This window comes from Anoplopoma fimbria, chromosome 4, assembly GCF_027596085.1.
Source record: "Anoplopoma fimbria isolate UVic2021 breed Golden Eagle Sablefish chromosome 4, Afim_UVic_2022, whole genome shotgun sequence".
In the NCBI taxonomy this organism is placed as follows: Eukaryota; Metazoa; Chordata; class Actinopteri; order Perciformes; family Anoplopomatidae; genus Anoplopoma; species Anoplopoma fimbria.
In genome coordinates this window covers 8,366,413-8,382,400 of record NC_072452.1, presented here as the reverse complement: position 1 = coordinate 8,382,400, position 15,988 = coordinate 8,366,413, and the positions used below count along the sequence as shown (strand labels likewise).

Below are 15,988 nucleotides of genomic sequence, written 5' to 3'. Positions count from 1 at the left end.
GAAAACTCCCCATACATAGCACATGCCTATTTTATTTTATATTGTGTGGTGTCAGGACTCAGGGAGTATCCGTCATTCAAAGAATGAATACTGTTTGTGTTTGATGTGTGACTTTGCTGCCGGCAGTTTAGGTCTCTAGTTTAAGTCCAAACTGTCGTAAGGTTATCAGGGCTCTATCTTTAAATAGGATTAAGTGGTTCTTAACCTGCCATCTCTTCAAACACACACTCAGCTAATGCTTGTATAAAATAATGTAAGTCTGTACATAGTCATAGTATTATTTATATAAGCAGAGAAAAAACATAAGAGATAAGATAAGATAAGATAATCCTTTATTAGTCCCGCAGCAGGGAAATTTGCAGGCAACATCTATCTTTATCTGTCACTGATAGCATTTAGGTTCAAGCACTGAGCTCTGTGTGTTTAGCTAATGCAGATAATACAAAGATAATGCAGTTTATTCTGTCTCAGAATCTGAATAGTGATACAGTAACCTTTCAATGAATAGCTCCATTCCACAGTCTTTGCATAAACCTTGTATGCTTTACAGAAACGCAAATTTGTCCTGGATCCTAATGTTTTTTTTCTTTTTTGATGCAGTATCATGTGAGAGTTTGTTTGTGTCCTACAGGGCACTCTTTCAGGGCACTGGGAGCAGATTGATACCAGAAATGGCAGTTTATCCTTTACCTATCTATCAATGTAATATTTCATGAGCACATTTTCGGGGATTTTATGTGTTGTATCTGCAAGGACTCAACTACTCTCCCTTTTTAGTTTCGTGCAGTTGGTCTACATTTTTATATCAAAGCATCAGGGCTGGAAAAGCACTCACACCAAAGTTTTTTCAGGAAAAGGCAAAAGTAATAGTCAAACCTCCAAATAAATCATAGAGAGCGCACTGGAGAGAAGGCTTCACCTGTTTTTGATATGATCCAGACTGACAGGCAAAAGCTGTAAAACCTCAGTGCTTGAAATGTACAGCTGAACTACTTCTTTTCTCTTAACTTTATATTTTAGAATTCAAACCATTGTATTTAAAGTTAAGAGAAAAAAAGTAGTTCAGCTGTACATTAGTACATAGTTTGCATAAGTTTAAAAGATGTCTAGCTAAAAACTAAAAGCCAGAAAAAGGTCTGTGCTTGTGTTTGCAGCTTTTGTCTCATGCAGCAGGAGCAGCAGGAGCAGCAGCAGCAGCGGCGGCTGCAGGGACAATGTGTTCAAACTCTCGGGAGCTCTCAGCACCCTCCGCAGGCTGGCTGTCTGATTGGCTGAGCACTGACCATGATGTCACCACTGCACGTTATAAGGGCTCTGACAAATAGCCTGGGAGACACATTAGAAGAAACACTGCTCAACTGAGGGACTGAGTGAGAGAGACACACGGAGATTAAGAAAAACAGACAGTAGAAAGAAGGACATGTGACAGTAAAGGAGCTAACTGAACAGTGACATTTATACTTTGTATGGGAGGCAGGAAACCAGACAACTACCTGTGGAGGTTTGTACTTTTGTTGTAGCTTGGCTTGTTTAGCATGTTGTTTTTTTAAGCTGTGCTTGCTGAAGTTGAGCAGGATGTAATGTAATTGTTTCGGGGTGTTGGTGCTGTACTTTTTGTTCCCCTTTTTGGTGAAAATACAACCAACAACAGACACATTAGATATTTTTTTAAATTGCTAGTTGTTTTGATGCATCAACATTCAAATTGTGATCTTCACCTCTCTCTCTGTGTGTGTGTGTGTGTATGTGTGTGTGTGTGTGTGTGTGTGTGTGTGTGTGTGTGTGTGTGTGTGTGTGTCATTTACATATGGTCACTTCAGATGGGAAGTACAACCCTCCCAGTGTACCTCAATGTGAGTGCAGGGATGATCAACTCGTCATCGGACCCAGCTAACAATGAGGAGGGTTACAGCGAGGCAACGATGATCCTGCTGGGCATGGTCATGTCCTTACTCGTCCTGGTCATTGTCTTTGGCAACATCCTGGTCATTACAGCGATCGCCCGCTTCCAGCGTCTCCAGAATGTCACCAACTGTTTCATCACATCCCTGGCCTGTGCTGACCTGGTCATGGGTCTCGTTGTGGTTCCTTTCGGTGCCTGCTCCATCATCTTTAATACCTGGCACTTTGGCAGTTTCTGGTGTGAGTTCTGGACCGCGACTGATGTGCTCTGCGTGACTGCAAGCATCGAGACCCTGTGTGTCATCGCCATTGACCGTTATTTGGCCATCACCTCTCCCTTCCGCTACCAGTCAATGCTGACCAAGTGCAAGGCTCGCATTGTGGTTGTGCTGGTGTGGGTGATTGCCGCCTTGACGTCATTCCTGCCCATCCACATGAAGTGGTGGATATCAGTTGATGATAAAGCAAAGAAATGCATTGCAAACAGTAACTGCTGTGAGTTCTACACCAACATGGCTTACGCCATCACCTCCTCAATCATTTCCTTTTACATCCCTCTGGTCATCATGGTCTTTGTGTACAGCCGCGTTTTCCAGGAGGCCAAGCGCCAACTGAAGAAGATTGACCAAAGCGTTGGACGTTTTCAAAACAGCGACAACAGCAACCTAAACTCTCTGGAGGCTAGCAACACGCGCGGCAACAAGAAGGCTAAGTTTTGCCTGCGGGAACACAAAGCCCTTAAGACACTGGGCATCATCATGGGGATCTTCACTCTTTGCTGGTTGCCCTTCTTTCTGCTCAACGTTGTGGTGGCCATATGGAAGGTGGAGGGCATTGGGCTCACCTTCAGGATACTCAACTGGATAGGTTACGCAAACTCGGCCTTCAACCCGCTCATTTACTGCCGCAGTCCTGAGTTCAGGTATGCCTTTAAGGAAATCCTCTGCATGAAAAGAAACCGTCTCAGCAACCCGGGGCCCGTGAACGGATACTTCTACAGCAGGCACAGCTGGCAGAGCGAGCAGCAAGGGAGGAGTAAGGGCAGCTTGGAAGACAGTGAGGCTAATGAAGGCTGTCTGGGGAAAACAGCGGGGGACCAGGCAGTGGACCCCAACGGGAATTGTAAGAAAGGCATAACGACTGTAACGACTGTCCTTTAAACTTGGAGCCCTGAGGCTTCTGTCAACAGGGAGATCCAGACATGTTTACACTGCTGCCATACATTTTTTGACTAATGAAGGTAAGGCCAGTCCAACTGGCTGGTAGAGACTGCTTCACAGAAACTGTAATATTCATGTTCAGCGGAGGAAATAAATACTGTAGGTAGATCACTTTTCCTTTTGTTACATTTCTCATGTTTAACTTTCCACCTACCTCATCACATCTTTTCATGTCTTTCTTAACTGACTATTTCACAATAACTCACTGTCCACAGGAGTTACACTAGGGCACTATCTCAGCTGTTTATTTAGTCTACTAAATGATCTGTGCTTTTTATAATTGCTAATTACCTGGCTCTGATTTAATTTGTGGTCATGTTTCTTGTCTCGGAGTTCTTGGAAAAAGATTCCACAATTTATTAAGATGAAAATGTTTTTGAAATTGAAAGTAAATTGTTTAAAGCTGTCCCATTGGACATGCCACTTTGGCACGATTAGCAAGTCATTTTCTCCAATAGAGAATGAATGAGGAGCACGGAAATATTAAACTTAATGCCTCTTTGGTGCTTTGTTTGAAGTACATTCCAAACCAACCAAAATCATAATTTAGCATTTTAACCCTATTTATGTTTATTTATTGTGTTTATTTATTTTTTTAAATGATTGTCCCAGTGTGAAAGATAATGATGAACAGGTGTGGCAGAACCTGTGTCTGTCTCTCTCTCTCTCTCTCTCTCTTCACTGCTCAGCTATGTTGGGAGGCCCTGCTGCCTGCTCTAATGTTTTACAGCCTGTTGCATGGGTGTTCCTGTTGCCAGCAAATGGCACCAGAGATATGAAGTTATCTATATCTCACTGGTGCACACTGAGAAATGCCTCGGGCCACCCTTTGAAAACATGTATAGGTAGTTTGTATAGGTAGTATGAGCCAGATTCAATGGTGAGCCCTATAAATATATATACTATCTTTAAAGCAGGTGGCATTAATGTAGTTTATCCTGAGAATTGACCTTAGAAGCTTTCTTTTGTAAAAATAAATGCACAGTGTTTAACAAAGTTTTCTACCAGTCAGATCATGCTTTTAGTCCACTTATTAATTTTCTTGACATGTAAACCAGTAATGTTACATTATAAAGCCTTACTTAAATATGTATTGTCCCATCTCTGTGCTGGTAGCAACAGATACAGTTATCCCTTTTGTTGCACAAGCCCTGTTGGTTTATTAAAATGTGTGGTTGCCGTGTTTCAGCTTGTAGTGTTTACTGAAACCAGAGAAGCAGTTTCCTTAGTCATGGCACAAGGGTACAAACCACACACAATAATAAACAGTGCGTTGAAATAGCCAAGCGATAACAGCGTCCCAGGCTAAAGACTGGTTTTGACTACTCAGAGGCAGATGAACGGAGATGAGAAAAAAAAAAAGGCCAGAGCAGTGCACCTTTGTCTCTGCTCCCTGAGATTTCCCAGAGTCTGTAAACGGATGTCTGGATCTTTGTGAAATCTGTCTGACATTTGCATTTGTGAGCAGTGCCTCAGCTGTTCCAGTTGTTTCAGTCAGTTTCAGTCTACTTTAGACGCTGCTTGATGCTCAGTCTCCAGGAAATGCCCCCAATCCAGCTGAGCCCAGTATAATAAACATAAATAAATCCATTATCTCTACCATTTAGCTGGAGAATCCGATAACTCCCTCTTAGGAAACATTGAAATAGATTAGTACATTATAAAGCATACCGTTCCCAATCTGCATGATGAGATTTGATGATATCCAAAGGGCGAACCTGAAATGAGACTCTTTCTTATCTCCCGTCTTAAGATCACGGGCTCTTGGGACTTTTTGACATAGGCAAGCAATAACGGAACATTAGCGCTTCACATGCAGGTGCTTGAAATTGGAGAATTCAGCCACTTTTCCCACACTAACTGATTAGTGTTGCAGGTGTAAGCCCCTTTCTCCTGTCAGTTTGGTGTTCTCTATGTCCTGATCAAAGTGACAGCATGCTAAATGTGGCTATAGAAGACGGGAGGGGTGAGCAGGGACTCTCTGCCAGTCTAAATCGGTGTTAGTGACCTGTGTTTTAGTGCATGTAGCGTTGCCTCTGGTCAGCTGACTGGAGTCAAAAACTGTGAACTTTGTTCCCTCAGAGGAATCCATATGTACTGTATCGCTAGGATTGGTCAGCACTGTTGTCACTGACCTTAAGAATAGACGTAGATACGTTATCATCTTACGTCAGTGTTTGCCATGTGAAAAACAAGCCTTCCCGTCTGTTGATCTTTTTTGCTGTTTTTCTTTTTCATGGATTTACAGCAAAGTAAATACAGGGGTTGAATGTCATAGCAAATGTTCTCCAGGTTGCTTTTTTTCTTCTTCTCAGCTTCAGCACTTCAACATTTTCACTGTACAGGACGCACAAAGCACAAAATAGATAACGATTCTAGACCAAGACTTTTGCTAAATGACTATTGTATTTACTCAATTACCTGTCGCATTGAGACTACACTGATGAGTCACTGCTGGATTTGAAAATGGTTTTATTTTTTAAGAAACACTTGTGCTTGTGCATGTGATGGTTTGCATGTCTGCTATACAAAATTGTGGTGATGTGTTTGTGATCAGTTTAAGTCCAAGAGGAGTAGGTTGTGAACTGTACATCCACACTGCTCCCTCCTGGCAGTGGCCTCTCCTTGCACCTCAGCTGTCTCAGCGATATTAATGGGTACTGTTTCATCAATACGCCTGTATAATAGAGAATTTAATTCATGTCTTCAAGTCCTTATGCTTGAGGACACAACAATGTTATGTGCAATGAGTCTTGAATCATTAATTGACGCTAGAACATTCCAAGTACAGTTGATGGTTTGTCTACTGATGCATTCAATGAACATTCAGTTCCAATAATGAAGTTTGGCCCTAGATCACCCATCGTATCCACTGGTACCAACTCTGCATGCATGAAAAGCTATTTTAAAAGTGGATACTGGGTTAAAGACAAGTCTTAGAGAATATATCACAAAGTGGCATGTATATCTTTAATCTTTTCTATATTTTAATATGATCAACGCTGAGGTGGTCTAATGCTAATGCTATCCTCACTGATCCACTGTTGTCCCTATTTGATAAAAGTCATGTTGCCCCCCCATAAACCGCTCTGCACAATTTAGATTAGGATTGTTCACTAATTTAAAGCAGCACTCAATGGCACTTTTAAGAAACATTTGCAGAATTTTTTTGAACAATTGAATCCACGTTTCAGTTCATGAACTGTAAACAATTACTGGCTGGAGAGTTCACTTGTACCATAATATTTTTGTGGAAATCCTCCTTCCTGTTTGCGACTAAAAAAGAGTGAGTCATGAGAATCTGCAGAGTTTCAGCACAGATGTTGTTGAAGGTGGACTGTCCTGATAAATTGATGATTTTGACTTCTCAATGAAAATGGAGTATTGCTTTAGCCGTCATATGAAAAACAAACCTATTACATGTGAACTGTTTTTTCGAGTGAAAGAAGTCGTCACTCAGCTGAATGTTTACTAAATGTTTGGAAACTGTTTTCGCACAAGTTTTTTGTCACTGTTTGATAAGGTAATGAAGCCTGTTACAACATGTGGTGTCCTGTGGTATTTATGTGTACGTGCTGTAACATTTGTATTGAAATAAATGATGTACATGTTCCATGTATTGTCCTTATTGATGTGTCCTCTATAATAATGAGTAGTGGAGTATTTCTCTACAATACAAAGAACTTGAATAATAAGGTACGAGCCTTCTTAATGCATCAGGCCTGCACACTGACAGCAGTAAAATCTATTTCAGTATGGGAAAACCAGTGATCAGCATGTGATCCAGATGGAATGATGGACAGGAAGGAGATCAGGATATTATGAAAATGTTTCCACTCTCCATTTGAAACTGTCTGCCTTCCCAGTACTCCAAGTAGCACCTAATCCTATCCCAAATATCCAAGGGAGATATATAGAAAGATAAGAATGTCTCGATAGTTGGCACTTGCCAGAGTGCAAAGGATTTTGTATGTCCATTTCATGTTCATCTACCGAATGAAGATTTAAAAACCTAAAAAGTAGTTATTATGATTAGGAATGCAGACATGGGCAATTTATCAAACAGGTTTTGAAAATAAGTTAATACATCAAGATTTCATGTATAACAGACTTTGGACACTTACTTTTAACAACATATACTCCTTATAACAAGTCATACTTTGTAGAACATATCCTCTGCTATAGTTTAGGCCTCTCTGCCTCTTTATCTGTCAGACTTTCATTCTATTTAGTACTGACTAGAGGGGGAAAATTATTCTCTGGCTCTCTCTGTTCTTACTTATATCTACTAGCTCACAAAAAACAACTCTGTCTTCCATCTCCTTCTACATCAGACCTGGGCATTGTACGGCCTGCGAAAGATTACATGATAATTAGAAAATAAAACATATTTTCTAATTATCTTATGGGTGTACCGCATTGCTTTTATTTTGAAGCCCATTTATTCTCACAGTGCACGCAATCGTGCACGTCAACTGTGCACGTGAAATGCGTGTGATTGACAGCCTGTCTTCCTTCCTTGTCACCCCTGAAAAATGCGAAAATGTCGGCTCATGCCAAAAAGAGGAAAGTGGTGCCGAAAGCAGAACTTTCAAACAAATATGGACGACTACTGTTTTCTTTACTGAAGTCCAGGGTAAAGCTGTGTGTTTGGTGTGTGGGGAGCATGTCGCCGTGTTTAAAGAGTACAATTTGAAACGGCATTACGAGACGAAACATAGAGAAATACAAACACTGACTGATGCCGAACGAGCGGATTTATTAGCAAAGCTAGAAAAACAACAAGGCTGTGTTACAAAGCTGCATGCAGCCAGAGATGCAGCGACCAGAACCAGCTTTGTGAAAAAAAAAGAACTGAAGAACACTAAAATGTGGAAATATAACAAGTGAAATGGGACACTTGATCTTTTTCTTTTCTTTTGCACAGTTCTGAAAACATTAAATGTTTAATATAGGCATGTAAAGTCAAAAAGGCTACAAAACTGGGACACTTTTCTTTACAGTTACACAGTTCAGTGACATGTCTTGTTTATTTTGGCTACAAAGATGATGTGATGTCTTTAGAAAGCTAAGAAAATCCTTGTTTCAATAGTATATGAAACTCAAAATGCCCTTTGTTATTAATGTGACTGAAAATGAGTCAAATGTTTCACATTTTGTTTATCATTTTGGAAATTCTATTTGAATAAATGATATTTTTGAAAGCTAACCTCACCTTTTAATTGCCAAATAATAACATACACTCTTACCAGCGGTCAAAACAATGCCATTTACTGCTTTTTATATAGAAATAAAATGTATATTATGCATAATTGAGTTCGGCATTTTGGCCCGGCCCTCCAAAACATTTTCAGTTGCTCATTTGGCCCCCTGGGAAAAATAATTGCCCACCCCTGTTCTACATGGACCATCAACAGATGAGGATGCTGACTTCTAACTAACCTGTCAGCTTTAGCCTCAGTCTTAAAGCACAATATCACATATTTAGCCATCCAGTCTAAATGAATGATCCTTTTATTGGGTTTTTAAAATAGTCAGCTGGAAACATTGAAAAGACAGCAAGCGAAACCAACTCACGTAGCTGATGTTGGCTTAATAAGCCAGCTGGCTACAGCTGATAAAACCTACTAGCAGTAGTTGTACTTCCAGCCAACAGGTGGTTGTGAGGTGGAAGTGACTGTTTTCATTGTAAACTTCGTAAGGAGATAGTAAAGATCGGCGGGTAAGGGGGTGGTAAGTAGGAGAGGTGGGGCTTAGGGAACAGTCAATTACAGGGAGCCATGCTGTGACCCATGAAGTAATGTAAACTCTGAAGAATCAGCCTTAGGGACGGTTCACATGTAGCGCCCAAAAACATGGAAAACGCCAGCCGTGCCTCTTTCATCCTTTTATCCAAAGTGCTTGGGGGGATTACGCTACTGTAGCACCTGCTATTATTAAGCAGCCAAGACCCACACGCTGCGAAACTGAAGCTGCGGTAATTTAGCTATATGCCTCATTTAACAAGGCAAAAACTAAAATAAATTCATTTACAGCACATGATATACTCATAGGTTTACTGCTCGATTTTGAGCGCCGCTTCAATGGGTCATCATTGACTGGCGATCCACAGGGATGTTTGCAGACATAATTCATGAGATCTGCCACGTGCTCCCTCGAGCCTCATGGACAATTTTCAGTTCTGACAGAGAATTTTGAAGAAACTGAAAAAGCGAACTTATTTTGTCAACAGTCTGCTCAGGCTTTCAGAGATAGGTCCATGCATGGTAATACGTAATTCCTTGAGAGCAATGTAAAAGGGACATTTCCCATATCTAGATCCCCCATGTTTACTGAGTAACAGGTTGTTTTTTTTTAAAGCCCCGTGGAGAGAAAACTCTCTGGAAAGCAGAGTTTGTTTTGGTACAGGATGATTATTTTTCTCAGATGTTTTAATCATGGCAGTGATTCATACAGGGTGTGAAGCATGTGGAAACATTGTCTCTGATGGATCGATAAGTCCCCTGGCACTTTGAGTGAGTACAGTGACTGAGGCACCACAATGTCTGCAGTCCCCTCACTCCCAAGGGCCTAGCATGCGCATGTGTGTGTATTTGAGAGCGTGGGGATCTCTTTGCGTGCATAGGCGCATCTCAAATCATAGCCTGCCCACATCTGAAAGACTCGCTCCACCCGACCTGAGGTTATAAAAGCAAACATGAATTTATAAAAACAGGGCTTCGTTCTGTTTTCAAGGCCAATGAAAGCGCAATAAAACAAAACTTCAAAAATACTTTAGTTCTCAAACAGGATATTCTGCTAACATGTTTGTTTTAATGACATTGTAGATGTGATGCCTCTAATCTCCTGTTTCTTTCTGTTATCTCCTCTCTTACTTTCTCGTGTCCGCTGCTTTACTCTTTGCGAGTTACAAGGTTCAAGTGTCTCCGGATTATTTTCTCACAGAGACAAGAACACAGACACAGATGCTGCTGTGTTCTTGTAAACAGTGTGTGAAGTACTGAATACATCTGTTTGTGTTGATGAAAAATGCATTCTGGCTTTGGTTAACACAAGGGCAAGAAAGTCATCTGACCGAGTGCACGTGCGGTCACACACAGTAACTTAACTGGTTACTGTCAGCTGGGAGGGTTGTATGACTTTTCAAGTGACGGCCTCATCATATTTCTAATTTATTTCATCTTGCTGCAGGTGGGGGATGACGTCGGTTGTAGATTTGAATGAATCGGCACATTGACACAGGCTTAGGAGGATGCAGTGTAATGATGCCCTTCTTTCTCTCCTAATGGCTCAATTATCTGACTAAATAACAGTAATTTCCTACCAAGTAATCAATTGGACTGAGCCAGCTCCAGCATATTGTATTCTAAATCGCAAGCAATTATATTTGTTGATGCCTTTTTTTAGGTATCACTCCGGTGCCTTATGTAACGCTAGAAAACAGTTATGTTTAGTTTGAATATAAAGTTTTGGAGGGAGATGAGAAGCACTGTATCTTCACAGTCTACATACTCAGTGTTTACTAAATGGTAGACAAAGATCAGTTGTCCAATAGGGTGGTAGAAGTTATGGATATGGGGACATGCCAACAAGCGTGTCTAAGTTTAATATCCGGTGGCAAAGAAGTATACAAGAGTAAACCCTGATTCATTAAGCACTGCATGTGAAATGGAAGATATGAATTGTATTTAAAACACCTATCAGGCCATAAGTAAATACTAAGCATGGGTAGTTTGTTTGATTATATGTCAGTTGCTGCATTATCAAGGGATTATCAAGGGAATGGACATACGGGACTGTTTGCTATCACCTGTCTCCTTATGCTAATGCTAACGCTAAAAACAACATTTATTTTAATACTTTTAATATAAAGCCAGACGAGATGTTGTACTTGAAGTGCAAAGGAAACCATGTTCAAACCAGTTCAAGTGCAAGGAACTTGAAAGACCTGTTATCAGAACATTACATCATCCCAGGAATTTACAACTGCATTTCAAGGTCATGACCGTAAAGTGTACAGACTAATTCCTGTTGACAAAACGTTCTTCACGAGGTTCTATAGTTACTCACCTTGATTTACCTGATGTTCCAGTTTGCTTTGAGACCCTTCCATGATATTAGCACACACTAACCAGTCTCCCATGAAAGAACAAACTGACCATCTTCATCTTTTAAAACACTGTAGGAAGCCAGAGGAATAGTTATTATTGTATAGATTGCAGAACTGTACAGCAAACCAGGCATATTCTAACAGTACTGACGTTGCACTGTGACCAAATCAGGTATGTATGTTCCCAGTGACATTTAACTTTATATTTCTTTGTTTTGTTTTGTGTGTGTCCTGTTTTATTGCATTACTCACCTCTCTTTTCAGATCACTTCCCTTCCTGCCTTTGTGTGTTTTCCCGCCACTTTTGGTTATCTGCCCTGACCTGATTAGTTCCAGCTGTCCCTCGTTAGGCCTGCACTCAGCAGACCTCCTGATCACACACACCTGATTGCTCTTCCCCTGTAATTAGTCACTCATTACTTATACTGACCAGTTCCTTTGTCAGGACTGTTTTTAAGTATCTTCACTGCCAGTCTATTAGTCTGCCTTTGGGTCCTCCCTGTCTATGCTGCATCCATCAACTTTGACAACTGGCATTTATCTTAACTGGGAAAATGTTACCATGGGACCATATTTCCATTAAATGTTGGCAGCGCTACTGTGGGAGTTTTTTTAAAACACAATCGTTTTTTGGATCTGACAAGAGGATTGACATCAAAAGCAACTTATTTCTTTAGACGATGTTAATCATACATTTTAAATTGACTATGCAATTTTCAAAGTATGTTTTATTTTTATTTCATGACAAATTTAGTCATTATTGGTAAAGACTGTGTGAACAAGACAAATAATTCTTAAAGTCTGGATGTAAGTGGATCAAACATCAAAGTGAGTTCTATATCAACTTTTCAGACTTTGAATTCTGTTGTGGCTAATTTTCCTTTAAAAAAGTTTTGACTATGTGCAGTGGTGTGACCATGACTCTGACAGAAGCAGCCCTAAAAGGCCAACTTCTTGGTTGTCCTGAAGGTTGGTTCCATTGGGTGCTTACTCACTTTTTCTGACACACTTTTTTGTCATTTTTGCAAACTGATTAAGCAGAAAAGCCACAAAGTAGTTCTCATATGGTTACTTATCCAAAAATGATGAATAAGTCCTGAATTGCTATTTGTGTTGCTGCTGTATTACCTGTATGTACCTCAAAGTGGTCCATTGACATCCCTAAATTATTTTGTCTGTGTATGCATTTGTACAGCACAATTTTCATGTACCAAAACCCCAGTCAGTTATCTACATAAAGGATCTAGCTAATTTGCCAATTTCTTCTGTTTTTAGTCTTAATGTGTTTTCTCTCTACCTTTTTAAGTGTTTTTAATTTATTATTCTTTCATTCGGACAATTTGTCACAAATTAGTTTTTCCGTTCCCACTCACTTATATAAATTCTCTTAAAAATGCAATGCTGATAAATAGTTGTGCTCTTCACAGTCTACATTAAATCCTACTACTTTATAACCAGTTAAACTGACTTTTCAATTCAGTTTTACTCAAAATAAGTAATAAGTTCTCATAAGTGTTAGGTTATGAGATCTTGGGATTTTCAAGCAAATATGCATAAATTAGACACTGATCTTCTTCTAGGATTTCATAGTTACTTGTAAATGCTCTTGGGCATTTTTTACATAAGAGCTCTAGTTTGTACAGAACATGAAAACCTTTCTGGTTGGTGTTGTTTCCTGAAACTTATCTCTCGATCTAAGAATGTCATTTACGACAAAAGCTAATGGACAATCCTCTTGTTTCAGGAGGAAGTCATCCTGCTGTATCATTGATATATCATTCATATTCAGAAAGTCAGTTACTTCATGATCTGTAATCGTAGACTTTTGTTCAAACTTGTTTCAAGATTGGAAGATCATGGTGAAAATTGATTATTTTTTGGATTATTTATTTTTAACCATCACTCTCTCCTGTACCAAAGAAATTAGACAATAGGAAATTCACGTTCTATGCCCTTATGATTTCACATAGTTTGTTGGAAAGTTTATTGGCCTCATACAATTTTCCAACCTTGTGTTTTCCAGCTTTACTTCCACATTAGCATTTAATTAAGTGAAGAGCAGAAAACTTGTTAACCAAAAGTTCCTAAAGATCTTTTGAAAGTAACCCCAGGAATACTTAGAGAGGAAGAACAATTCAATGGTTGTTTTGGCACAATCGAACGGGTTTTGAACTCATGCCTGTGAGGGAAGGGAACGCCCTGCAACATTAATCAGTATGCAGGCCATGAATGCAAACGTTCTCTCATTTGGCTCATTGCTTTACGACCTAATCCCTAACAGTTTCTCTTTGGTTGGCCTAGACTTAACTCTCTCTCCTAGTTACTTGATTGCTTTTCTTACATTTTACACTGTGCCAGTTCCATAAATTGGAAGCTAGTTTTTATCCTTTTATTGTAGTTAAAGACATTCGGCACGCCAATTTCACAAATGTGATTGGACTCACACAGCAAAATACTGAACAAATCACTAGATATTGTCTGTATTTTAAACTTATCCTGTCAGGAGAAAATAAACGCTTAACTTTTTTCAGTCTCCTAAAAGGACCTTCCTGCACAAATTTGTTGTTGGACTTTAAGTGAACCCAAGTCTAAAATGTGACAGAGACAACACTTTCCATTGTGCTCACCTTGGATTGCTGCCATTGCAGGCAAATTATGGAAAACTCTTTTTCCTCCTGTCTTTCTCACCTGTTGGAAGTTGTTGCAGCAGCTGATGCAAAACAGGCTGCAGCTGCTGTAGGAATTGTCTCTCACTGCCCACCTCTGGCTAAAGTGAGGAACAAAAAAGAAATAAGGTGGCTTGTTACAGCCAAACCCAAAATCAACCTGATAGCTCTCTCTTGTGGTGATTTCAAGCCACAGCATTAATGTCCAAACAAATGAACTGCTTCCTTTTCTTGAGCTGATGTGCAAAGCACTGGAAATAAATCACCTCCTACCCGTGTTGTGGCTCCAGTGGCGCACAGCTGTACAAACAGAGGAGACATTAGGTTTGTCAAATGAGCTTGTGTTTTCTTCCATCAGTAAGGATAAAGTTAGTGTTACACCCCACCCACATTCCACCAGTGACCCAAATCAAGCACACAAGAAACCTTAAGAACAACATAACACATAATAACACAAAATAAAATCATTGGATAAGAGGTAGCGACACCAGCAGTCCCCTCACTAGAGGCCTCTTTCTGCTGCTGACCCAAGAGCTTTAACCACTTCTTTCCCAGACCAGGTGCACCTCGTTGAGTAATGCAGCACACCTGCACCCCTTCCTCTGTGCCATAAACACCATGGAAAACATATTAATGAGCAACACCATTGCACTAGGTGAAATATGCCTGCATTACATCAACATTGACATTGTAGTTTAATTGAATTCTCACTAAAACACCCAATGTGCATTCATACGGGAAAGAAAATAGTCCCCAACAATGCACCAAAAGGCTTTGAAGAGGTTGTTAAAATGTGAAATATGCCTCAAGGAAAGCAAATCATTCAGCATATACAGAGACATAAGTTTCAAATTAGTATTAGATAATGAATGAATATTTATTTTGACTTAAATGTAGCTGTATCTTTGAAGGATACTCCTTACCTGTAATAAGTGCCATTATATAGTTGTTTTCTGATAATTCCTAGGATATTAGAGGGTGAACAACAGACCTGTTTTTGAAAGAGGCCATCTTATAATAAGTACTTTTACTTATGACACTAAAGGTATAATTTTCTGATGATACTTTATTATCACTTTGAAAAAAGCATTCTTTAATTGTAATTGAGCATTTATGCTTTGCTGTATTTCCTGAATGGAGGGGAGTAGAGTTTGTCTCTGAACTTGAGGTTGGTTGATCTGTTTCAGCCAGAATGGTGGTCAAGTTGTCCAGTACTGCAGCAACTATCACACGTTCAGAAGGAGGGGTCAGTGGAGATGGACTCACAGCAGAGTCTGGTTCTCTGGTGGTTTCTGAGTCAATTTCCAAGCAGAGTTTATCATTAGTATGATCCCTGGCCTCACCGTCAAGAATTAATGTAGGTTCAACGGCGGGTGTCGGAGAAGCGAGAACAGCAGCAGAGTCCGGTTCTCTGGTAGGTTCTAGGTAAATCTCTATGCAGGGTTTTTTATTTACATCCTCCCTGTCATGAACTTCAATAATTGATGGAGGTTCAGCAGGAGTTGATTGAGAAGCTGATAGAGGTGCCACCTTTGCAGAGTTTGCCTCTGGACTTGAGGTTGGCTGCTCTGTTTCATCCAGACTGAAGGTCAAGTCAGTCAGCACTGCAGCACTGGTCACAGGTTCAGCAGGAGGGGTCAGTGGAGCCAGAGTCACAGCAGAGTCTGGTTCTCTAGTGGGTTCTGGGTCATTCTCCAAGCAGGGTTTATCATTTACATCATCCCTGGCCTCACCATCAGTAATGAATGTAGGTTCAATGGCGGGTGTCGGAGAAGCAAAAACAGCAGCAGAGTCTAGTTCTCTGGTGGGTTCTGAGTCAATCTCCAAGCAAGGTTTTTCATTTACATCCTCCCTGTCATGAACTTCAATGACAGATTGAGGTTCAGCAGGGGGTGGTGGAGAAGCTGGTGGAGGTGCCACCTCAGCAGAGTTTATCTCTGAACTGGAAGTTGGTTGATCTGTTCTGTTCTAGGTGAAGAGTCTTATAAGCTCCGGAGTAGAATCTCCAGGATTCTACATTTCTACACTGAATTGACATGTGTTCCACATTGTGGCTGGTCATTTAGAATCCTGTTGTTTATAAAGTCTAT

The 15,988-nt window shown here is 40.2% G+C and overlaps 1 protein-coding gene across 1 annotated transcript; it reads left to right on the top strand.

Moving 5' to 3' along the window:
• The first annotated feature begins 1,354 nt into the window (after positions 1 to 1,354).
• Positions 1,355 to 6,735, top strand: adrb2a (adrenoceptor beta 2, surface a). The gene is made up of 2 exons (XM_054598083.1): positions 1,355 to 1,501; positions 1,821 to 6,735. Exon 2 carries the CDS (start codon positions 1,821 to 1,823, stop codon positions 3,060 to 3,062), a length of 1,242 nt encoding a protein of 413 aa, XP_054454058.1. The 5' UTR covers positions 1,355 to 1,501; the 3' UTR covers positions 3,063 to 6,735.
• Positions 6,736 to 15,988: the final 9,253 nt, after the last annotated feature.

Excerpts from the sequence above, each read along its gene's own strand:
- adrb2a (XM_054598083.1), top strand. The coding sequence starts at position 1,821 with ATGGGAAGTACAACCCTCCCAGTGTACCTCAATGTGAGTGCAGGGATG.